Source organism: Etheostoma spectabile, chromosome 21 (genome assembly GCF_008692095.1).
Source record: "Etheostoma spectabile isolate EspeVRDwgs_2016 chromosome 21, UIUC_Espe_1.0, whole genome shotgun sequence".
Lineage (NCBI taxonomy): Eukaryota > Metazoa > Chordata > Actinopteri > Perciformes > Percidae > Etheostoma > Etheostoma spectabile.
The window spans coordinates 18,082,032-18,107,336 of NC_045753.1; the positions used below are offsets into that span (position 1 = coordinate 18,082,032).

Genomic DNA, 25,305 nt, shown 5'->3' on the forward strand with positions numbered 1-25,305 from the left:
TATATATATATATATATATATAAATATATGTAAGAGATTTTTTTTTTTTTTAGCATTACTCAATCTTTATATTTGAAGGCAGCAAGACACTCTTGCTGACGCTCTCACCTGTTTACTGTCGAGGAGAAGAGGATCTTTGACTACAGCTGCTCCACAGAGCTCCACCATCCACTCCATTTCATCTACAATAAACAAACCCATTGAAATGGCTGTAAATGTTGACTGTTTTGGTTAAACCCTGTTTGCTAAGAAAAAATCCTTGATCACACCTTAATGTAATTCTCTCTACTTAAAACTGAGGGATACCGAGCAGACTCATTTAAAGCTGAGACTTCCACTGATCGGAAGAATGGAAAACAGATCAATAATTAAGTCTCCATTCAAATCAATATGTGCATCAATCAGTCAAGAGAAACAAAATGTTTATATTTCAACATATCAGACACTAAACATGCCTTCAGAGCAACAGCTTCCCTTGTTTGTTACCTTTAACATGAGAACACTCAAGTAAGGAAAATCTTGCTGTGTCTGCTGTAGGTAATCTCATCATTTAACATACACAAACACAAGCAATTAAATAATAGATGAAATCCTGTTGGGCTGAAGAAAACAGACTCCATCCTCATGTTTATGCCATGTAAAAAAAAGTCTTTAAACCCCTCACGCTAACTAGCAAATGTCGACCCATTAGTAAAGCTTCATTGATTCAGCAGGCAGCGGAAGGATGCTGCAGAAGCACTTTAAGAGGCTGAGGAAGCAGGAAACCAAAGAACGCTGTCATGTGGGTTTTTAAGCAGTGTGACCCCAGAGACCTTCAACCATGATCTTTCAGTCTATTCATTCATGCTGGAAGGTTAAAGCTAAAAAAAAAATAAAAAAAATAAAAACACTCCTCTCTACTTTGGCCTTGGAGGTTTCAACAGTTTCAATCATTAAGAAATCATAAGAACGAGGTATGTATACCAATTTTAAAAGAAAAGAACAGCAAAAGCACTTTGATCATGACTGAAGGCTCATTTCCACTTTCTTTTAATAAAGTAATTACAGGTAACTTAGTGACACCAGAGCAACCACTGTGAAATATGACAAAACACCAAAAATGTCTCACACAACTACTTAAGTCCCTATTCAACGGTGGGTTGAATAGGGACTTACACTTACACTTGCCATTGTTCTGCGGTGCCAAAATGACAGGGGTTGAAAGAAAATCACATTTCTCAAGCTACGTCAGTCCAAACCTCTGTGAGCTGTGTACTCGCCTTTTTCCCCCTCTATCTTAAAAACAAGGCGGGTGTCTTTCAGAGTCTTGCAAGACACACATCTACAAAACTAAATAAGTGTGGTTGAGCAAAGTAATTATTTAATAGGAAAACAAAACAGTGCAAAAAGTATTTTCTTTAAAATCATATATTTCAAAGTGTAAAAATTATTTTTTTCGTGGTCAGTAATAAGAGAAATTAGTTACGGCAAGTGCTGTGGTGTATGAGTTCTGTGTTTTACTATGCCTATGTAGTGAATGACAGATATTTTACGAAATATCTATAAGTCGTGAAATGCATATTGATTAATCTTAGCTAGTCTCTCGTTACATACAAACTGCGGTATGAAGTTGTATGTCCAACACATGGATGACATGCTCAGATGGCATATTATTTTTCACAAAAATAAAAAGAAATTACAAGCTACTCATCACCTTTTAGAAGTCTGCATTTCACACACCTCCCTAGACCTCTGTGTAGTCATTTATAGAGCTCAACAAATATAATCATATTAATTTATCTATCAAGCTTTATTTATAAAGCACTTTTCAAAACGTAACAAAGGCAATTCAAAGTGTTGTACAGTGATTAAAAACCAGCAGACCAAAAAAAAATATATATATGGATTACAGTGTTAAAAAGTAGGTTTTAGACACATACATACACCCTGGCATATATACTGTATGAAACAAAAACTCAAAACTAAATAACTTCCCTGACTTAACTCACTGCATGAAACTTCTCTGTTAAGCATGTGAAGATGAATACAGTTAATGAAATTAATATCTATCCCATACATACCGACTTCACTGCATAAACAAGGGCGTAATGCAAGGGCATCGCAAATGCATTTGCAAAGTGGACTGTAGGTGGACTGTACTGTGCTACATTCCCCTTACAGTGAGGAAAAAAAGTATTTTTTCCTCACTGTAAGTTGAAGTTTTATGTTGTACATGCATACAGCTACAACACATGTAAATGAAAATGATCTCAAAAATAAATAGCCAAAGATATATATATGAAGAAAAAAAAAAAGTAGCACTGCTGCTGTCTGAAAAACAACACAGACGGGACAAAATGTTGCGTTTACTGGTCAACTGGTGAACCTTGTGACTGACGAATGACCGACTGCTATCTGTTGTAGAATATTCCTCCCGTTACTCTGTCCTCTGTGACCGTCTACATCTAGAAACTAAGCTGCGCGGTGCAGGGAACAACACGGACTGGAACATGATCCGACAGTGGTTTACGGAGCAGTAGATTGGGAACCCGGATTGTTCTATGAACGGAATGACGCATTTAAAATATCGCTCGATCACGCAAAATTTGATCATGGGAAGCCAAAATCATGATAAATATTTGATTAATTGTGCAGCCCTACCACATATAAACTTTTTAAAAGAATACTTTAAAAAATGTTGCCGCTCACTCACATGTCTGTACGCTAAATATGAAGCTACGGCCCGGAGACGGTTAGCTTTGCTTAGCATAAAGACTGGAAACGGGGAAACAGCTATTATGGCTCTGTCCAAAGGTAACAAATTCCGTCTACCAGCACCAATCAACAGTGTAAAAACAACTGGTGGTGGTTTTACGTTGCATATTGGAACTATTTATAAGCTTGGTGCTGTGATTTCTTGGGGTCTCCGCTTCTTGTCTGGCAACCTCATGCTGACGGCAAGACTCGACTGCACCAGTGTGATATGATCAGTGTAAGACATCTAACGAAAGCAAATTAAGTGTATTCCCCCAAATGTCAAACAATGTCTTTTATGACCTAATTTGATGAATGAAACTGTCAAATATCACTAAGATAAGCCTTAAAACTTCCATTATTGGTCAGGCTTTACTAGATGGATTTAAGGAGAGTGAGCGTCAGTGTACAGGTGTAGATGTTGTAATAGTTTCACTCTTTCTAACTGACCTGACACTTTTGAACATAGTCATGATAAAAACCTTAATACAGATTAGTTACATTTCTCAGTAATTACCTGATCCACTTTGCATGTTACATTTCAGCCCTTGGTCCCTGTGCAGCACATAAAAGCCTTTTTTCTAGAGTTTTATTAGTCTATGTTTGTCATGTTGCAGATGTGAGTTACCTGTAGTCATGTCTGTAAAAGGCCCTTGCAAACAGATCGTGTAGCCCTTTAGGAGTAACTAAAAAGAAAAAGAGGATACAACGTAAGGATAAAATACTGTGGGATGTCACTTCCTGCAAAATGTCTCGAGTCTAGCAAAAGAGGACATTTATTCTGAACTCCTTACCTGTGTTATACTGGTAGAGCTGAAACGCATTCAATTTTTGCTCTTGCTCTAATACTGTAAATTCAGGGATGAGTTGAACAGTAAAAGGGAAACCAAGCCACTTTCACTAAGGTAATATCACACTTTAAGCACGCAAAGCACAACTACCTGCCTGACACCAAGGGTGCATTGTTTCATTGCACTCAGGGTCAGCAAGTTTGCTTGAAATGGGAATGTACGGTAAGGTTTCCTTGAACCATGGTTACTACAGAAAGGCAACGTGCAACTCACATCCCAGTTTCATATACAGTGTGTGGCTGGATGGAAATGTTTGGAAGGTAAACGCCCAAGCTGCTGGAGAGAAAATAGTAATAATAGAGAGACATACTAATGTCTCGCACCTCCCTATCCATCTATAGTGATCATTAGCCAGAGGTGCTTGGCGAGATGAAAAAGTCTTTCTGTTTCAGATTTTTAATTTAGACAACACCTAATGTCCTTCAGGAGATTTTAGTGTGTGGTATTATAACGCCGCCCCCCCACACACACACACACACACACACACACTCACTCACTCACTCATTCTCTCTTCATCTGTTTGTGGTGCAGAGAGTGATGCAGGAGAGTATGAACAGGACAATCTGTCTTGCGCCATCAAAGTGCCAGCATTACAATGAAGCCACTTAAATAAGCCTGAAATTTCTACCTAATTCAATTAGCCGAGGTTCTTCAAAGGCAGTGATACAGCCAACATGTCATCTGGCCATTTCTAATTTTCCCCCTGAGTGGCACCAAAATATAATTATTATATAATATAATCTACAGTATATAGTTTGTGGATAGTCTGATAGAATGGACTGATGTCAATCATGAAAAAAAACGTCATGTAGAAAACAATGTAATTCTGATAAAGGCCTTAGTGGGAGAATGTGGAAATGGAATGGAGAGCACACAGTTTAAATGTTTAGCTGTTTGCTTCACCAACTGTTAAATTACTCTTTAATGGGGGCATCCTGCTAGTCTAGTGGTTTAAGAAGCAAACAAAGTAAGTGGCCCCTGGTTCAATTCTGGCCAGAAACCTTTGCTATAAATAAATCTCCAAATATTGCTTGTATCTCTCCTCAAATTAATGATAAACTAATGTCTATTTTGTTTTTAGACCCAGTACATTATCTGCCTCATTTGTATTTTTCTAATGCGGTAGTTGCTGTATAATGCAAACAGGTTAGATTAGTTATTGTGATCTGATTTTCTTAAATGCTGCAGCTTAGCTGAGGCCACAGCAAACTCTCCGATCAGACTCCATCTAGTCCTTGCCTAGCAACACCGTCACACAATTGACATCACGTGAACATGAACTTTTTCTACACCTGGTTGTGTTTGATGCCTGAGATTAATGTTTTTATACAATACATTGCTAGATTGTTATTTTTTCTGTTTTCCAAACAGAAATGTTTCTTGTACTTTAGAGAAGCAGTAAACACCTTTATAGTTGAATTGTTTGTACAGAGGTCAGCAACATTTGAATCAAATGTGATGTCAGTTTTGAGTTAGTTTGCTTATTGCTTGCTGCAGATTAGCGTTTAGTTATGAATATCAGTGTTTAGTTATAAATATTAAATGTTATGGAACAATACTTAAGATAACAAAAAAAAGTTTTTTGTTTTTAAGACATCTATAACAATTTAAATGTAGCTAACATTTTTTTAGAAATATTTGAATGTGCACGTATCAAGTTGTGTATTAATGAAGATCAGAAAAAAATATATTATAGCTGCAGGTGTGTTGTGTGTTGAGTGTGTAAGGGACTCACGTTATTATCTTCAGTGGTACGAGCTCTCATGGGGCCGTGGTGGCTGGGCCCATTCACCACGTCACCTCTCACTTCAAAGACACTCTGTTGGGAAAAACAGCTAAATGACTACAGTAAATGTATAGTACTTACTCACAATGGTCGAAATTCTTTCCCGCTAATAGCTTTTACAGAACTGAAACAAGTATCCATATTAATCTCATAAAAGGACTGATTGTAAGCCAACAGACAGCTAATTAAAGAAGTGATTTATTTTAAGGGTCAAATACGTTCCAAAGAGTACACTGGACATTCTTCAGTTTGACAGAGTTCATCTTATAATCGTATGGAGTCCTTCTCATCATAGACTATATGATGCATTAAAATGCTTATAAACTGGCTAAATAAATGAATGGCGATGCTAAGCAAAGCTTGGCAAAGGATTATTTTTGCATTGCACAGAACCCGCTGAAGCAATTGCTAAAGCAAATGGCTGACAAATAATCTATGAAGCATCACAGTGAACCACAAGGAGAGATTTATCATGTAGCCTTGATTCAAAATCGAGACATACAGAGATGGAACAGGAAGTCACCGGTTCACTAACCCAAGGAGCACACACAAGCATACCTCATCTAAGAGTTTCTTTAGTTTGAAGCACTCTGAAATCCCTGTGGAGAGGGGAAAAAAACAACTTAGGAGCTTATTGTCAGAAGCACAAACACTATTCTGGTGGCTACTGTATTATATAACACTCCTTTTATTCCAGCCTATCTCCCCACATCATGCTGTTTTGTATTCAGAGTAATTGTTGTAAACACATCGGTGATGGAGCTTGACATAACAAAAGTGAATCAGGACTTACACTGGAAGCTCACCACCCACTTCCTGCCTGCAATGCCAAGGAAGTACTTCAGTGTGCGCTCACATACCAGTTGTTCATCTGACAAAGAAGAGAGAAGAAACAGGACTGAGTTACCTGAGTTGGTTTGTGTTGCTGACATGCCCCATGCTGTAGTATTCAGATTCAAGCAGACAATGTGTAAAAAAGAATACCTGACTGCTCTTAGAGACGCTGAAAGCTTTCAAAATGAACCACAATGTATGCTATGCTTAGGCTATAACTATTGCCAACTCTTCCCAGAAATTACTTTTTTACTTTTTAAAAGGAAAATCCTGTTGCTTTAAAACCGTCCAACAGTTTAACACAAGCTTTAACAGGGAATAGCTTCACAGAGACAAATCATTATGGATCAGGTCAGATGGGGACAAAGGTTATTATGCCTTCAAGAAATATAGTGATTGTGCATTGATATGTATTTCAGGCAAGAGTTAAGTGCACATTATTGATGAACCTCAAACATAACTTAATTTCAAATGATTATTATTTTATGCTAATGGTTAGAATGGGACACCTCCTGCTCCTTTCCAACATTTGACTGCAAAGATCAAGAGTCCCAGCATTCCTTTTTTTGGGGGGGTTACCCGGGAAACAGCTTTTCATAAAAAAGGCTTCTTAAACAGCAAGTTAATATGGTGCTTTGGAGACAGCAAGCTCTGAAATTAAAAATAATCTATCAGAGAGGGTAATTAGCAACAAGCGAATGAATGGAGGAGAGAGTGCGTGGGTGAGGGAGAAACAGAGAGCTTATCTCTTAGGAGCGCTTTAAAAGACGCACAAAACAAGCTGTAACTACATGTAAAAAGAAAATTTACTTTTGGAAATGCAAATGTCCCTGTGCAAGAAAATATTGAAAAACAGGACCTGGAAAGATTTAAAGAAGAAATTTGCAACAGCAGATTGAACTCCTCTGCTGCGTATCAAGCTAAATCCAGTTACGATAGTTGCAGTCTTAACTGAATGAACCATGTTGTCTTACACTCACACTGCCTGCATTCCAGCATACTTACCTGTGTGCATTATGATATGGGTCACCTCCGGCGTTACCTGGGAAACCACACGGGCACCAACTCGCTTGGCAAACCTTTTGACCATTATCTACAGGAAACATCTGATTGGTTAGGGCATCCTACTACGTAAAGAGCTAAAAAAAAACACATTTGTTGATTGAATGGGTGTGTGAGCACCTGTTCATTGGAGCCTAATCCAGATGACACTAGCACCATCTTAGCTTTAGTTCTGTCTCTCGGTGGAGTGTTGTTTTCTTTGTCTTCATGCCCATCCGATGGTGAACCATTGCTCTTTAATGTTTTTGCTGCGGATGTTGAGCCAGGAGTTTTGGAGACTGCGGTGCCTTTAACACTCGGCCCTGTGTCTGTGGAGCGCTGCACTGCTAAAGACAGAGAGAAACCAAAAAAAAAGAAAAAGAAATAGTCAGCAACAGTTACACTGAACATGATATGATCCGACCCACTTCTACTTTAATTGTCCCACAGAGCTTAACCTTCATTAAGCACACAGTCAAGCTACCATGCACCAGACAAACCACTTTAACTCTGCTCAACTCAGTCAAACCAAACCTTGTTAGCATACTAAAACATTTTGAGAAGCTATAAAGAGCTACTATCTCTAAGGGGCAGTTGCCATCTAGACCGCCATATCTGTACTTTTTTTTATTCCCCCAATGTCGTAAATGTGTCTTTCTGCTAATGTTCTTCAGGAATATTAAAATGAATTCATTCTTTCATGAAATTTCTGGCATGTTTCCCATTCTTTCCAACACTACACTAGTAGCCTTACCCATGTCTGCAGTGGTGCCATGCTTTGACCCACTGGGCTGGATGACCTCTTTGCCATCAGATGGTCTTGTGCTGGGCTCTCGCTCTACTTCTGAAACAGCTTTCCTGCAGAAAAGACATCTACATCAACTTTTGAAGGAAATTGGATAACATGGTGTGTGGATGGTAGGTTCAATTGCCATTGCCGCAGATAAAAGGCATTTTAAACTTTCGTTTAAGCGCAGTTAGGACGGAAACACCACTTTTAAGATTTACCATATTTTAGTTTTTCGGTCAAATGGCCTTTTGAATGGAAGTGCCAGAGGCACTACTATGATCGCATCACAATTGCTATTTTAAAACACACCGAAGGCTCGATAACATGAAACTTTGTATCACCAGGGGCTCTACACATGATTTCAAGCATTATGAACATTGTTTGTGTACTAAAAAGAAAGGTTTTAACAACTCATTTAGCTGTTGTTGTTAACACTATCCGCCATCTTGTCATTCCAAAAGAGTTGATCTCTGAATACGAATGAACGGACTCCATAGGATGAAATGTCATTTTTATATGAAGCTCCTTTTTCATCTACAATGTCAATGTTATTTTTCATAAACAAAAAACAACAAATTATCTGTGCATTTACATGGAACTACGCTTTAGGAGCATTCCATCTTTACTCTCCTCCTTGTTAAGTTGCAGATCGATTCTTTTTGACTGCCGAGATGTCAGCGAACAGAAACACCAACAGCTACATTGAGTCGTTCAAAACCTCTCTTTTGAGTAAACGCTGTGTACACAAACAATGCTCTCAAGGTTCAAGTTCATGTGTAGAGCCCCTGGTGATACTTTGAGCAAAGATTCATCTTGTGTCAAGCCACAGATCAATGAAGGGTGTAGCTTACTCAACATATCTAAACTGGTTTGGCTTTACTAATTTGAGTGTAAGTTCCCTTAGGATACTGTGCAATCAGAAAGTCACTATATGGTTAAAATGCTAACTCTGAGCTTTTATTTAAAAAAGGTGTTTGCATCCAAAGTAGATGAACAAAAAGTGTCTCCTAGTTTTAGAAGAGAGATAGTAACAGGTCAATGTAGCATGCACCTAAACCTCATTACTTGATTGCAAGTCCTTTGCAGTCAATAAAGTCTTTGATCCCCAGTCTTTGACTTGTTGCTCATTTCAGGAGCCTTTTTGCCTTTAGTGTCATCAGTAAGTGAAACACATGCTCACTTTGATTAATGTCAAGTCACTGACTCCAATCAAGAGTATAACACTGTTAAGCAGAAAAGCAACCTGGGTCAAGGTCTGTACGTTTACGGTCATTATCCTGCTGCATTGTCCTAATATATGAGGATTATGTGCCCCTAAAACTGAATAGCAGCAATTTAAACTCATAGACACCGTTTCATTTCAAATGTATTAGGTAGTAAGATGTAAATGTGGGCTCAGTATTGGCAGAAACTCAATATACAGTTAATCATACAAAAAAAAGGTTTTGGAAGTTCCCTTCCTTTGTTTTCTTTTGGGTTTATTTCTTCACAAAAATATTGACAACTGGCAGCGTGGCTGAATTTAAATGATTTCACCATGGAGTTTTGCTTTTTAATTTAGAACTCATAACGTATAGCTAAAGCCCTCCTTGTTTTCCTCTCTCTCTCTCTCTCTCTCTCGCCTGGAGGACATCACTTAGAAGCCTGCAAGGAGAGAGGGGGGGGGGAGCAGTCAAGCAGGAGAGATAAATTACTGTGGCAACACAAGTTTCCCTCTAAGTGCTCTAAATGACATATAAGAAGCAGTCGGTAACGACTTTTTATTCTCCACAGCATAAAAAGATTCTGGGTTCATTAGTGAGATTATCCGCCTGTCCCCTTGAAATGCATCACCTTCTGAAAACGAGACTAGCAACACACATACACACTAACTTACTAACTTTCTCCTCCAGTTACAGACTGAAAGAGACCAATTACATGCCACTTGCTCCGGTTATTGTTCTGCTTAATATGGCTCAATTTAAAATGTATTAACACCGTATACAATCTTCTGAGGAGAGAAATACAACACACTGAGGCAGATATAATTTCATTAGATTTGTTATTGGAATCAAGTTTATCTTTAAGGATTGTCACAGCTGATTGTTTAACTGGCTGACTGACCAAAAATGAACCGGCTGCTGGATGTATACATTCATATTTAATAGCTAGGCATAAGAGTATTATTGATCTCCTCATCTCTGCCAGGAAGTGAAGAAGGGTATTTCCAAGAATTGTCAACTAATACTTTAAACTTATACGTACTTGTAAGTACTGACAATTACCACAAATACATAAATGATCCCCATGATAGCACCTGAAAGATCACAAAATATGACAAATCTTCCTATCATTTTCACTGACCTTATTTTCAGACAGTCGAATAAAGAGAACTGCAAACCTCTGCAGGAATGAAAACTGTGATCACGTGGAACCGGTTTCAAACTGTCCAATTCCTGACAATCACTTATCAGCTCTTCCAATCATTTCCTGCATACTACAAATAAAAGCCACTTCACACAGCCTGTTCATGACAGGACTGATGCGCCTTTAAGCCGGCAGAATAATTTGATAACTTATAGAAACATTGCGAGCAATAGTCAAACTAGTGCTGCAGCTGTCTCAGTCCTTTACTTTACTGACAACTGTACTACTATAAAGCATAAATTTGGCGGTTTGTGGGTCCGGTGGGGTTTGCGTGGTTAGAGGAGAATTCAGGACAATTCCAACACGTAGCTCGGTTGTTTGTAAATTTGGAGTGCTGTCAGAAGAGAGAAAAACGAAAACAATTGGTGCTGCCTACACCGTGTTATCCTTCTGCAAGAGTTAGCACCCAACAGACTTAAACAGGGCAAGTTATAAATTTGTTTTTAACCTATTAACATGTTCAAAATGTCATTAAAAGTGTCAACCCATGTGCAGAGATTCCTTCCAAGTGAACACAGTGAATCTGACAGCAGTAGATGTGAAAGAAATGCATGAAAGTTGTGCTAATGTAGCTGTGTTTAGTTCCGGCAGTGATAGTGCTTAGGGACCGTCTACAAACACAGAAAAGAGACAAAACAAAAATGTGTAGGCTATCAATTTAATGATTAAATAAGGTAGTGTCTCCAAACTAACCTCAATTATAACTTGTCTCCTGCTAGTTGTACTACAGCACTTACTTTAAAAAAAACAAGCATATGCTTATTTTTGAAAATGTGTTTGTATCTCTTTTCAGTGTTCATAGACGGTTCCGAAGCACTCCTTGCAGTATCAACACAGGAACTAAATGAGAGATGAATTAGCAGAACTTTCATGCATTTCTTTCACACTCACAGCAGTCAGATTCACTGTGTTCCCTCGGAAGGAGTCACTTCATCTGGGTTGGCACTTTTAATGACATTTTGAACATGTTAATAGGCTAAAAACACATTTAAAACTTGCCCTGTTTAAGCCTGGTGGGTGCTGACTCTAGCAGGAGGATAATACAGTGTAGGCAGCACCGATTGTTTTGTTTTTTCTCGCTACTGACAGCACTCCAAATTTACAAACAACAGAGCTACGTGTTGAAATTGACAGGAATTCTCCTTTAATTAACAGTGTGGCTCACACACACCAGACACTGCTGTACTGTATTTACTCCTGGAATGCTGTGTGAAATCACACACTGGGAAGGCATTATGCAGCCTTTGCTTGGTGTGAATAAACAAAGCCAGCGTAACGGCAGACCTTCATCGCAGTGCTATTGCAGTGCTATTGCAGAATTTCTGTGTGAAAGGGGTTAAGGACCTAATGTTGGGAGGCACACTTTCATGTTTGAAAGGGAAAAAAAGCAATGTTTACTTGTAGTTTGACTGTGGTTGTCCATGATGCACATTGTTTCATTAGCATAGCTTAGTTTTTTCTGCAACAGAGATTAAGCAATGAAGCTCAACTAAAGCACATACATACTATTGTATGTTCTATGTTTTGTACCAGGGTACAAGCGGCCGAAATGGGTTTCCTCAGGAGGGTGGCTGGCGTCTCCCTTAGAGATAGGGTGAGAAACTCAGTCATCCGAGAGGAGCTCAGAGTAGAGCCGCTGCTCCTTCGCGTCGAAAGGAGCCAGTTGAGGTGGTTTGGGCATCTGGTAAGGATGCCTCCTGGGCGCCTCCCTAGGGAGGTGTTCCAGGCACGTCCACCTGGAACGAGGCCTCGGGCAAGACCCAGGACTAGGTGGAGAGATTATATCTCCAACCTGGCCTGGGAACGCCTCTGGATCCCCCAGTCGGAGCTGGTTGATGTGGCTCGGGAAAGGGAAGTTTGGGGTCCCCTACTGGAGCTGCTGCCCCCGCGACCCGATACCGGATAAGCGGATGAAGGCGGATGAAGATGGATGGATGGATGGATTGTTTTCTTGCTACCAGTATGGTGTGTTGATTATGTTTATTTAACTATTTTTCAGTGTTATTTATTACCTAATAAAAATGTTTTCATTGCCAAAGAATTATTTCTCTCAGGAATGTAAGGAGAGTCAAAATATCAGAACATGCTATATCATGCATTACTTACCAGTCTGAACCTTGGCCTCTACCCTGGTCACAAGGGAGGAGTATGTGAGCGTGTGGGTCTGTGGACACAACACAATCATCAGCTCTCAATACACGCACCAAGCTAATACATGAGTTTAACTAAAAAGAAAGACAGGTTTGGGGTAATGGTTATTTGATATATTCCTTAGAAATCAAGTATCTTTGCAAATTTTTTGGATGGTTTATTGACCAATTGTGTCTGCACTAAAGAAAACATCTGCACACCTGTGGTTTTGCTGCTCGGAATAGTTTTTGAGGACACTTCTTTTGCAGGACTGCCTTCTTTTTCCTGAAGCACCTCCGTCACCAGAGCCATTAACTTCTCCAATCTCACCAGCTCCTTCTGCATTTCTATTTTTTGCTAAAACAGAAGAAAACAAAGTAAAACATAATTACAAATTATGAATACACTTTAATCAAATATGGGTGAGGGATGAAAAGGAAGGGACATACTGACTGCCCAGTTTGGGTCTTGCACTGATGTATAAAAACAATAACAACTGTCAGTCAGGAAGGAGGAACCAACAACCAGCCAGTTAGTTATTACTAGATGGTAATGGGTGCTTTTTTATTAGCTAGACAGCACTTAGTTAGAAGAATATGTGGCAGAAAAAGACAGCCAGAAGGTGATTATATAATATTTAAGATATATGAAGGGCGATTAGAAAGCAAGGGAGAGAAGTGACAAAAAGTTATCAATACACAGGCCATACCAAGTATCAATCTTATTATACATGTGTTGGTCAGTTTGTCTGCTTGACAATCCCATTCTGCAGTAATGAAATTGAAGTGATAGGAACAAACAGAGAAATGTATCTTTTTAGATGAAACAGATGTTAACAAAATTTCCTTTGGGGACATCATTTCAAATTGGAAAAAAATAGAAGTTGGAAAAAAAAGTTATAAATTGCCATATATTGCATAATTTTGCAATATGTTTAAAATCGCAATAATATTTTATTGTGGCATAAGTAACGTGATGATGTCGTATCGGAAGGCGTCTGGTGATTCCCACCGCTACAAAAATTGTGTTTCAATGGACAACCCTTTTATTCTTTAAGGTGACAGCACGAGTGCATTAATTATACAGACACACAAACACGCAAATGTTTGTAGTCTCAGATGTGTGTAATCCTGGACCCTTTCTAAACCCCAAGGCATGAAACTTAAGCTCCCAGTCAAAGACAGTCAGATAAAAGTTGAGAGTGCTGGAAGATGAATGAGGTAGAAAACAAGAATCATCTCCTAGGCGGCATTTCCTCTAACGTAAATGAAATGCAATTTAGAAAGCTGCTGAGGGGGACATTTTTTACTGAGCGAGGTAGTCTGTCATCCAGGGGTTGACAGTTTGGTCTGGGAAAATGTAAGAGCTGCCCTCTATGGGGCAAAATGTGACAATGCATGGTAAGGTGATGCTGAATAAGCAACAACACTTACAATTCTATGTTAGAATAGAATAGAAAAGGTTAGAAAGAATCAAAAGGTTGTTCATATACTGAATTCGACAATTTTTCTAAAACAGAGGGTGTATGTACATACTATGAATGAAAAAGTGATTAAGAACATAGTCATCATTACCTGTGTAACAAGCACTTCGTTTGAAAATTGTGATGATTCGATTTGTGAGGAAACGCCGACGTTGTTTACTGGGACATCACCTGCAGAGAGAGAATAACGTAATTGCTTTGTGTCTAAATGCTTGAGAATAAGTTTTTCTCCCTCCACATACCACAGAAACAACAAAATAATGAGTCGTATTGTGCTGCTTAATCTCAGCAGGTTGCAAACCTATACATAAAAACTATTTTGGTTACTGAGAATAAACTTACTTTCATCTGGCGTTCCAAATAAGTCCACAGAACCTTGGCTGGAATTGACACAGTCGGGGCTGGGGCATGCAGGTGGACGGTCCAACTGTTTTGCTCCACAAACTGTAGCATCCTCACATCTATTAGCTTCACTGAAGCCTGCCAGCTCCTTTGTCACCGCAGGGGGAAGAGCAGATGTTCCAAAGATTTCTGTCAAAGTTGGTAATTCCTCTTCACTGCAGTCTGATTCCAATGAAGAGGTGAGCCTCTGGGCCCTTGTCCTCCTCCTGGGCATGCCATTGATGGAGGAACTGGCACTACCATGGCTGTCCGACTGTGCTTCGTGGACAATTTGTACAACAGGTATTCCAAGGCCGTCAGGAGTTAAAGAGCACTCTGCGTTTGAAAAATGTTCAGCAGTGTTGACTGAATGTATTCCATTAGCAGCTTGCTGGCACACAGACATGCTGTCTCTTATCTCCCTTCCTCTGCCGGCACCCTGCTGTTTCTCTGTGATTTGAGAATAATTGGAGGGTTCATTTGGCTCCTCGCGTTCAGCGCCTGTGAAGCAGAGCCCAGAATCGACTACTTCAGACATATCAGAAAGATGAGGGCTTTCTATTTCACGTTTGGAAACTTTATTTGGAGTGAGGGCGCTGCTGACACTATTGGAGACACAGTTACCACCGGCGCTGTCCTGACTGCTACCAGGGATCGAGGCTTCAACCACCATTTGATCTGGTTTCTCAACAACTGGATATCTTGTTGGGGCGGGTGAAAAGGAAGGGGATATCAAATCACTGCAAGATGAGTTTTTATTGTCTCCTAATGCCTCTTGGTTGGTGATTTCAGATGCCTTTGTGTATATCGGATATTTTGCAGATTCAACACCAGAACAAAGCCGTTGGTTTTCCTGTGCTTCGGCACCCTGGAAGTTTTCTTGGTCTAAACCACGGCACCTTTTCAAATTTGAACCGCCAAGATGAAAAGATTTCCTTTTAATGGCTTTGAAGCTCCTGAGAAGTTGCTCTGTGTCCAGTTCACTGTCATTGTTATCCTCCGCATTTTCTATATCAGCACATTTTCTCTGGCTAGGGTAGGTTTCCAACTGAACATTGTTTGGGAGATGATTTGTTGGATTGTCACTTTCAAGTGTTGGATTGACCACAGCTGCTTCAGTTGGACTTGTAAAGCTTGGGACAACAGTGACATAACATGCAGCACTAGCTTCAGACAAGGTTTCAGCCTCTGGCACTTCAGCAAGGGACTTTTTAACATCTTCAGTTGGTCTCATAGAAGATGTTCTCTCATCAGACTCCATGTTTTCTATTTCTTCTATATCTTGATCATAAATACATCCATTTCTTTCAGCCACCTTTGTCATGTTTTCATTCGTGGATGGTGATGCCGTATTATCCCATGTTCCATCTTTAGCATCCTCAGATTGCTTTCCAACATTGCAGTTTTTTCCGTCTTTATTGGTTTTCAAGTCTGCTTTCTTGTGACACTCTTGGATTTCTTCAGTGAAGAGTTGAAGTCTTCTACTTCTCCTCGTGCTCCTTGCGACGGGGGTTTCTTGGTCTTCGCTGCTAGGGTAATTCTCAATATGAACTTGAACTTCTCCTGACCTTGGTCTAGTCTTACAACTGGTTTCTCCATTTTTAACTCTAACCAGAACAAGAGGTTTCGGAACTCTAGCAGGCTTGGCTTTTTCCAACCTCATGTTTTTACCTTTCCTCTTGTCAGTTTTCTTTTGCTCAGTACTTTCTAAATTTGCCTGAGCTTGCTCTTGCAAATCACTGTCGACCTGCTGCAGACTGCTGCGCGTACTTTTCTTTGACTTTCTGTCTGGTAGCTGTTGTCCAATATCAAACACGGGAGAGGAAACCTCATCTTTGCCATTATTTTTGTCACTTTCTGGAAAGCTGTTTGACTCTTCCTTATATTTGTCTATATCATTTTTCATCATGGCCTTGATGTGTACAGCTTCTTTAAAAATGTCACTGCTGTTGTCGTTTACTTCTTCTAACCTTTGTTGCTCTTCCTCCATGTCACTTGCACTTTTCCCTTCAGAGCCTGTTTTCTTGAAAAAATCAGCAGGAGTGAGAACACTCTTTCTTCTTTTGGACACAGTCTGTGTTTCTTTAGTTGTTGATGGCTTGACAAAAACATTAGCTGGAGGTGAGACAACTCTGGTCCCCCTTCGCTCTCGTTTGTAGACAGCCCCAAACACCTGCTCCTCAAGGGCTTTAGCACGATCCACTTTTCCAGGATTCACATCACTGTTGTGTTGCTTGACATCTATTGTTGAAGAGGAAGAACAGCTGTCCGAGTCATCGGTGTCTTTGTTGAGTTTCTCTAACTCAAGACTTCCTTCAGTTGGAACGTTCATGAGCCACTCTGCAACTTTCTCTAGACTTTTCTTCTGTTTCTCTTTAAGAATCTTGTCAGACTCCAAATCCGTTTTCTGCTTCTTTCTTGATGATTTTCTTAAAGGTTGGTGTTCGGTCTCGTCTGGAATTAATGATGCACAAAGGGAAGTTTTCTCCAGTTTGTGGAATTGCTTATTGCCTCTAGTTTTGTGTACTGATGTTGCTACAGGTTCCAAATTATCTGTAGGGCTGCGCATTTCCTTTTTAGACATTGGTGGGGCCTCCCCAAGGCCACTGTCCAGGCCTTCATTTTCTGTTGTCAAAGGACTTGTGTCTTCAAGTTCCATCAGTCTTGCAAATCCATTCTGGGCTAAAAAAAAAAACAAAAAAAAAAAAGGAATGGGAAAATGACAATTAACCTTCTGGAAGACAACACACTTTCTAAATGAATAATAGTACTAGTTTTTAAGTGAAAGCAAATCTTTAATTTGATGTGAAAAGATACACCACCATAAAGGCCTCAAGACTTTACCTGCTATAGTCGAGGAGTGAGACCTTGAAAGATCATCGTTGTCGACAATTTCCCCATTGCCAGGTGTAATTCCAAATGACATATCATGAGAATGTTCAGCAGCTTCAGCATCTGTGACTCTGGGTAGATGAATTTTAGATTAATTAGCATTTTTTATTTTTACAAATGACAGACAAACAGGCCAAAAGTAAAAATGTCTTACCCCGACTGATCTTTTTGCTTGGACATTCCAGTTAAGTCTGAAACCAAATAAAGTAATGTTATTCGATAATGTAATGTAACTTCATTTTCCAAAGTCATTTTAAGAAGTCTGTGATGTTGTCTTACAGTTTGTGCCAGTGTCACGTTCATATGCCTGTATCATGTCCTGAAGTCCTGCTACAAGTCTCTGAAACCCAGGGCTCTCCTGCAAGCTCCTGTATAACACACACACACACACACACACACACACACACACACACACACACACACACACACACACACACACACACACACACACACACACACACACACACACACACACACACACACACACACACACACACACATATTATGAAAATGAATACGTGTTACAAAAATAATTTATGTTACTAGTCACTGACATCTTCTTGATTTTGTCAAACCTTTTGGTTATCTTGGTTTTACACACTGGACATGCAGCCCTGTTTTGTTTGGTGTTGTCCAAAAGCTTCAACATACAAAATCTGATAAAAAAAAAGGATAAATACTGTTTGTGAGTGCATGTAAAAAACATATACAAATTATTTTTTTAATAAAATGAGGCGTAATCAAACTGTATTGTTTACTTGCAAAACTGATGGTCACAGTTAGTAGATACAGGTGCAGTCATTATATCCAAGCTACAGGAAAAAAGAAAGTATAAAGTCAATAAAGAACATAAGAGTTTTACAAAATTACACACTTAATCTTTTAATTCACCAAACATTTCGCAGAGTCCTTAAAATTTCCCTTACTGGTCAGCATGACACTTACCATATGGGACACTGCAGAGTCTCCCAAAGGACTGAAATCCCCTTTTTGACATCAATGGCCACTGGGGTTTTCATGGTCATTTTTAAAAGCTACAAGAAAAAAAATCAGAGCACACCCAGAGGCTGTAAACAATAATCTGCAAATATTAGACAAACTATACGCTCTAGTGGTAAGGGGTTCCATGTGTTCCAAAATTAAGTTGCAAGGCTTACTGTGTTGCTTTGTTTCAATTAATCGTTATAAAATCTTGATTCATCCTGTTCATGATTCTCATTCAATTTTACGAGCAGACTGCATCACAAACTACTTTCTTCTGCGAGTTTTAAACATAGACTGTGTAAAAAAGGTTTTACAGTGCTCCAACACGCTGCTCTCCCTTCTCTTTATTGAAGCCTCTACGTTTACAGACTTCTGGTAATGTGCAATGTGCTTTTGGTGCCAAAAAAATATCTGTTTGGTACTACCAATTTGTTTTGTTTCCTCATGGTCAAAAAAATCGTGGCAAAGAATCGTGATATCAATTCTAAGAAAGAAAATCTTGATTCATATTTTCCCCGAATGCAGGCCTAGTCATGACAGTCAACGAAGACACAGCAAGACGACATGTCAAATAACAAAAAGGGCAACAGACGACAGGAGTAAGTTGAGATGACACAGACAAAAGTTAAGTCATGCGAGCAATCAACATAGACAATAAGCAGACTTATAGACAACAACACCTAGACAGACAAGTAGCATGCTGACAGCAATATATATCAATAACGGATCAAGATATTTTTGTTATGGTTATATGATTACTAATCATCCATTACACCATGGCTTTAAAATGTCCTATTGTTGATTGTACAGTGAACTAATCCGTCTAACCATGTCTGTGATTATGACCCTGCTGCAGTAAAGTTAAGACACTTGTGTATAATTATGTCATGCCACATTTACTTTACGTAGAGTATACTGTCACCTAGATAGCCAGCTATGTGTGTTATCCCAATAGGAAGTTACTAAGGCAACTACAGTATTTAGGGTAGGCTTATGACACGCATTGTCATTAACCAGTTAAATCCTACTTGCTGACTGTGCTGTGTACAGTATTTTCTCTGTACTGGGTTCAGTGGAAACAGACAATGTGCAAATTAAACGAGTCAATAATGTAAATGCAGATTTAATTTTCTATGATACCCAATCAATGCAAACATGTGGGAGTCTTGTGGGTATCTGAGAATAGCGTAATTGACGTTACGTGAGCTGACTGAGAATCATTTTGGGGCACACTGGTAATAAAGCAGCATTATGTAACAAACATGTGATGAATATACATGTGATGAAAATATATATTCCAGTGAGATAAGGCAGAATTATCACTGAGAAGTATTCAGTAAGTATATTGTAAACAGTTTAATGCCAAATGTACGTATGCCAGCAGCTTAAATTGGCAGCAAAGAAACATCAGGCTGGCTAACGTTACCTGCTAGGATTTGTTTTGGGAGGTTACACAACTAGCTAGCTGTAACACTCCTGACTTCTGAGATTGAGACAAAATCGACGCGAATACTTTGGCAGACCAATCTGTGATTCGAAGGGTAGACCGCAGTTTTTTAAATGCCACTGGCTAATTGTAAAGAAATAAATGTTTCTATACTTACCTTGTTTTCTACAATTTGAAGTTTATTAACACATGAATGATCCGCTTCAGTTTTCCCGCAACTGTCGTCTTCTTCTACTTAATGTTTAACGGCGGTCAGCGGCTGATGTTACAGCGCCGCCTAACGGTCCGGAGGGTGAAGCGCATCCTGCACAGTCGTTCTTTACCTTCTTCTTTGGGTTTTAATCAGAGACAGTAAAAATAAGGTTTTAATGGTGGCTTGCAATAATGTTGCACTACAGCCATCTTCTTTAGTTAGTTAACTCCTACCTACAGGTCTAGTATATCTCTCTTCAATGCCCACTTTCACTACACTCGTCTGTTTCTTTTTACTCCTGCTCTCCCAAATCGTTTTAATCCTTAAATTTTATGACAAGAAATGTGCATTTGAGAAAAGTATACGCATCTTCCGCCGAAGGCTATAAATACAGCTCTTCCAACTGCACCTCGGATTTATATACAGTATATATATATTTTTATATAAATTTCTTAATGCTGCACTTTCATATGGCTCGTGTAGTTTTGCTTCTTTAAAGCTAATGTACTTGCACTTACTAAATGTTGTCTGGAGTTTGCATCTTCAAGGATGAAAGCACTTATTTGGAAGTCACTTTCGATAAAAGCGTCAGCTAAATCACAATATTTTGTGATTGATGTTGTGTTGATGAACATGGTAACGTTATGTTTTCAGCACCAACTTATTCATATGGATGTATTTTTCACAATCTTCCTTTCAATCCATAATATTGTGTAAAGTGAAACCTGGTATGTTAAAAGATCATTCCAAACTACCTGTGTAGATTATAATCTTTTCTATATCTTTTTTGAACTGCCCACAGGTCCACACGCTGGTTCTTTTCTCACGAGACTTTTACACTTTTAATTTGACGTCACATCCGCCGTAAACAACAATACGGAAGTGGAAACAGAAGTCCCGAGGTGCAGGCAAAATGCAACAGTCACACTAAACAAGTGATTTCTAATTTTCTTCGCCCGCAAGTCAGGATTATTATGCAATAGTTTTCATTTTTCACAAGCGACAGTGAGCCCTTCTTATGTTTTTACGTTAGACCGTCGACGTATGCTAGCTTCAAAGCTAATATCAGCTAGCCACTTAACTTACTCACAGTGTGCATTTATCGCTCTATGTGTTCTTGTAGCTCGCGATGGAGGGCTCCAAGTCGTCGAGCACAACCATGCAGGTCAGCTTCGTGTGTCAGCGGTGCTGTCAGCCGCTCAAACTAGACACGTCATTCAATGTGCTTGATCGGGTTACAATCCAGGAACTTATTGGTACGTATATCCATAAGAATTACACACCGGTGCTGTAGAATGTACGTAACGTTAGTGAAGTTTAAACGGCTCCATCTGCCATGTGTCCCTCTCTCCTCCAAAGCTCCTTTGGTCACAGTGACCCCCAGCAAACAGGCTGACAGCACTGATGGGGAGACAGCACCAGAGGTAGGCAATAGCAGAGACGCACACACATGTACTTTTAATAATACATTTTATTTTTAAGGCGCCTTTCTTGGCACTCAAGAACACCGTCCAGGGTAAACATACATAGGACATTTTAAAAACAAAAACTTTTGTACCTCACCTGTACAGGAAACTGATGTGAACACAGCTAACCTTTGGATTCTGTTTTTAGAAACCCAATCTACAAACGTAATCTGCAATGCTTTTAGAAAATATAACTAAAGCGATTCATTATTCCAATTAGGAGAAAATATTTTGATAGCAAGCATGTTTGAGCTTCACAATGACATTTTCCTTCCAGGAGACCTTTGCAGAAAACAAGCCAGATGGGGTGTCAAGAAAATATATCCCACCTGCACGGTGAGCGCTCAAGTCTTTTAATTCAGGAAATGGAACCGAATACTAATTACAGTTTATATCTGTCGATTATCTCTGAGTTGATATGTTCCTCTGTCAAATGAGGTGTGGATGGACTTGCAAATGCAGCATATCCTACAAAGTTGACTGAAACGCTTAATCCTGCCCTACAGGATGATGTCCACAGAGAGCGCCAACAGCTTCACGCTGATTGGAGAAGCATCGGACGGTGGCACCATGGAAAATCTTAGTCGTAGGCTAAAGGTAGTGCACTTCCACACAGCAAAAAAACTAACGATGTCACTTTACTCTGATCATGCTATTTGGGAATTTATGGTTGTGTCTGTTCCTATCCCACCCAGGTGACCAGTGACCTCTTCGACATCATGTCGGGCCAGACAGATGTGGACCACCCACTGTGTGAGGAATGCACTGACACCCTGCTGGATCACCTGGACACGCAGCTCAACATCACAGAGAACGAATGCCAGAATTACAAGTGAGCTGGTGCACAACAAAGAGCCCCTTCATTCCAAATGTCTACTTACGAGCAGTATGTGGGTGTATTGTGTAATAATAACTTACTGTATGTGAACATACTTCAGGCAGTGCCTGGAGCTGCTGTCACACCTGCAGGTGGAGGGAGAGGACACCCTGCTGGCAGAGCTGCATCACCTGAAGGAAGAGGAGGAGGCTCTGGTCCAGGAGCTGGAGGCAGTAGAGGAGCAGAGGGCTAGTGTGGCCCAGGAACTGACCCAGAGCAGGGTCTACTCTCAGCAGCTGGACACAGAGGAGCAACAGTGAGTAACCCAACTGGTGGTGTAAACAGTTGACTATGGGTGCTATATGTTAAATCAGACTGCAACCTACAGCTCTGTCTCTTTCCACTGCTTTGTGTTAAAAGGTACCAGAAGGAGTACAGCGAGTTTAAACGACAACAGCTGGAGCTGGATGATGAGCTGAAGAGTGTTGACAACCAGATGCGTTACTGCCAGATACAGCTAGATCGCCTGAAAAAGACCAACGTCTTCAATGCCACGTTCCACATCTGGTACAACCATGACATAGCAAATATTTAACATAGGCCTCTGGGACAATAATGAATCAATACCCGTTGACTGAGAATCTGATTTGTTTGTTTCTGTTCTTGTCCAGGCACAGTGGGCAGTTTGGTACCATCAACAACTTCCGCCTAGGTCGACTGCCCAGTGTCCCTGTGGAGTGGAATGAGATCAACGCAGCCTGGGGACAGACGGTGCTGCTGCTGCACGCTCTAGCCAACAAAATGGGCCTGCACTTTCAGAGGTATGTAATGTCGTTTGTTTTTATTTTACCTCAGTTGTTCACAATTTAAGGATTATTTCAAAAATAATTCTGCACTGTCAACGTCAAATTAAGCTCAAACGACACTTTTCTCTTCAGATATCGTCTTGTCCCATATGGAAACCACTCATACTTAGAGTCACTGACAGACAAGTCCAAGGTATTACGTTCAATATTTACAAGCCCAGCTCTCCCATCATTATTTAAACACGCCTTCAGGTTCCAATTCTGCTCTTTTTTCTGTCTTGTATTTGTCCAGGAACTTCCCCTGTACTGCTCAGGTGGCCTGAGGTTCTTCTGGGACAATAAATTTGACCATGCCATGGTGGCCTTTCTGGACTGTGTCCAGCAGTTCAAAGAGGAGGTGGAGAAAGGAGACACTGGCTTCTGCCTTCCTTACAGGTTAGATACCTGCAGACCAGCACAATGTGTGCTCATTAACTAAGGCATCATTGCAGCCATTTAAGATGAAGCTGTACAGTAAATATTCATTAAGTTCGAAAGCAAATTCTAAACCATTTCCTGGAATTATTCTAGAGAAGCTGGATAATTGTCTGATTTGACTATGCTGTTCAGGCAAATAAGAGACAGTGGTTGAAATTTGGGCTTTATAACCCTTTGAATTATTAAAGCGTGGCCTTCAGTATAGCATTTACTATTACACTTACTTATGTAACTAGTCTTATAAAGATCACACTTTGGCAGCCTAACCTCAATCTTTACTGAGTCCAATTAAGAAATCTACACCACACTTACAGTACTGGTGCTTTCCCCACATACAGGCCTAAACCATTGTGATATATCACACCATCAAATCCACTCTTTAAAAGGCTAACAGGCTGAACCACAGAGAGACTTTACTTGTGATCACGGTGGCATAAAACATTCAGAAACTTAACTCTGTAAAACTGAAAAAAAGTTATATTTTTGTATGGCGCAATTGTATTATGTTAATTTAGCTATGCAGATACACTATATGGCCTTTGATTAAACCATGTAATACAGTAGGTATTATTCCTTGTCTTAGGATGGACGTGGAGAAGGGCAAGATCGAGGACACGGGTGGCAGCGGCGGCTCCTACTCCATCAAAACGCAATTCAACTCTGAGGAGCAGTGGACCAAGGCCCTCAAGTTTATGCTCACCAACCTAAAGTGGGGACTTGCTTGGGTCACCTCACAGTTCTACAACAGATAAACTTGATGGACAATGCCTTGTGCTATTGAATAGTCATATTTTCTTCCGATGAATGGATTTTCTGTAAATCGTATCATTTACTTGGCCAAAGTAAGAAAAAAAAAAGTTTTTGGTGCAAAAGAAGCAAGGAGCAATGTTCTAGATCTTCAGTCCAGATTGTCTTTTTTTACATGTAACACAAAGAGGGGACACTCTATATCTATTTTGCTGGAAAGTAGAGTTTATAAATTGTAGGCCTACTCTGGAAGCAGTAAAGACAGGTACAGGTTTTAGTCACGTCCCTCAAAGCAAGCAGGATAAGATTACATATGCGTCTCTGTTTTATTTTTATCATCTGCTTCACTAATTAACTTCTGGCTTTCTTTGAGGAGCTGACATTGCATTAAGACAACTTCTCGCTTTCTCAGACTAGAATGTAATTTAAAAGATATCTTTACCAAATTCCCTTCAAACCACTTGATCAAGTTCAAGGTGTCCTTGCTCTCCTGTTGCACTTCACATCTTTTAAAATCACTGTGTAACTTTCTCCACAGTAAGAAAAAAGATTGTCAATGTCCCAATTAGATAAGCTGTAAGAGTATGATGTGATAATTGTGGTCCGTGTTGGATTGTTATTAGATTAACACCGTTTGGTATTCAACAAGAGTGTCAGTATTTATAACCTCGACTGCAATTATCAGGTGTGCCAGTTTCATTCATATGTTGCAGGCACACTGATGCAGCTTCTTTGTTTATACTCCATACACCATCACATGGATTTGTCTTAGGTAAGATGGATACTTTTAACAGTGGTATTTGAGTCAATAAAACATTTCATGCTGTGAAAAGCTTTTGGGTGTGGAGTTACTTAAAAATGAATGTATTTGGTTCTTCATTAATGTAATTGCAAACATTTAAACACATTCTAGTAAATACATTGTGGGATACTAATGGAATGGGAGGGAAACAGTGTACCTTTAAAGTGTTTTTATGGGATTTACAATAAATGTGCAATCTTTGCACATTGCTTTTCTAGAATCAAGTTAAGACACCACAG

The 25,305-nt window shown here is 39.6% G+C and overlaps 2 protein-coding genes across 3 annotated transcripts in view; one reads left to right on the top strand and one right to left on the bottom strand.

Moving 5' to 3' along the window:
• Positions 1–20,067, bottom strand: part of LOC116670727 (breast cancer type 1 susceptibility protein homolog) — a 22,272-nt gene extending 2,205 nt beyond the window's left edge. The window contains exons 1-19 of one of the 2 annotated variants that reach the window (XM_032501343.1): positions 19,916–20,067; positions 18,273–18,361; positions 18,086–18,139; positions 17,903–17,983; positions 17,607–17,695; positions 17,482–17,518; positions 17,280–17,398; positions 14,397–17,117; positions 14,146–14,225; positions 12,793–12,928; positions 12,548–12,605; positions 8,000–8,103; positions 7,387–7,589; positions 7,210–7,297; positions 6,164–6,241; positions 5,929–5,969; positions 5,320–5,403; positions 3,362–3,419; positions 109–182 (exon numbers count right to left, since the gene is read on the bottom strand). In XM_032501343.1, the coding sequence (XP_032357234.1) occupies positions 109–182; positions 3,362–3,419; positions 5,320–5,403; positions 5,929–5,969; positions 6,164–6,241; positions 7,210–7,297; positions 7,387–7,589; positions 8,000–8,103; positions 12,548–12,605; positions 12,793–12,928; positions 14,146–14,225; positions 14,397–17,117; positions 17,280–17,398; positions 17,482–17,518; positions 17,607–17,695; positions 17,903–17,983; positions 18,086–18,139; positions 18,273–18,352 (4,185 nt within the window). In that variant the 5' untranslated portion in view covers positions 18,353–18,361; positions 19,916–20,067. Of the gene's footprint in view, positions 1–108; positions 183–3,361; positions 3,420–5,319; positions 5,404–5,928; positions 5,970–6,163; positions 6,242–7,209; positions 7,298–7,386; positions 7,593–7,999; positions 8,104–12,547; positions 12,606–12,792; positions 12,929–14,145; positions 14,226–14,396; positions 17,118–17,279; positions 17,399–17,481; positions 17,519–17,606; positions 17,696–17,902; positions 17,984–18,085; positions 18,140–18,272; positions 18,362–19,915 lie in introns of both variants that reach the window. The other variant, XM_032501342.1, reaches the window with a different exon arrangement.
• A 755-nt stretch (positions 20,068–20,822) lies between these two features.
• On the top strand, positions 20,823–24,363 carry becn1 (beclin 1, autophagy related). Its single transcript, XM_032501351.1, has 12 exons — positions 20,823–20,956; positions 21,075–21,207; positions 21,311–21,375; positions 21,695–21,753; positions 21,924–22,014; positions 22,113–22,249; positions 22,356–22,550; positions 22,655–22,801; positions 22,906–23,055; positions 23,173–23,233; positions 23,333–23,475; positions 24,101–24,363. The coding sequence occupies exons 2-12, from the start codon at positions 21,081–21,083 to the stop codon at positions 24,267–24,269; spliced, it is 1,344 nt and encodes a 447-aa protein (XP_032357242.1). The 5' UTR covers positions 20,823–20,956; positions 21,075–21,080; the 3' UTR covers positions 24,270–24,363.
• Positions 24,364–25,305: the final 942 nt, after the last annotated feature.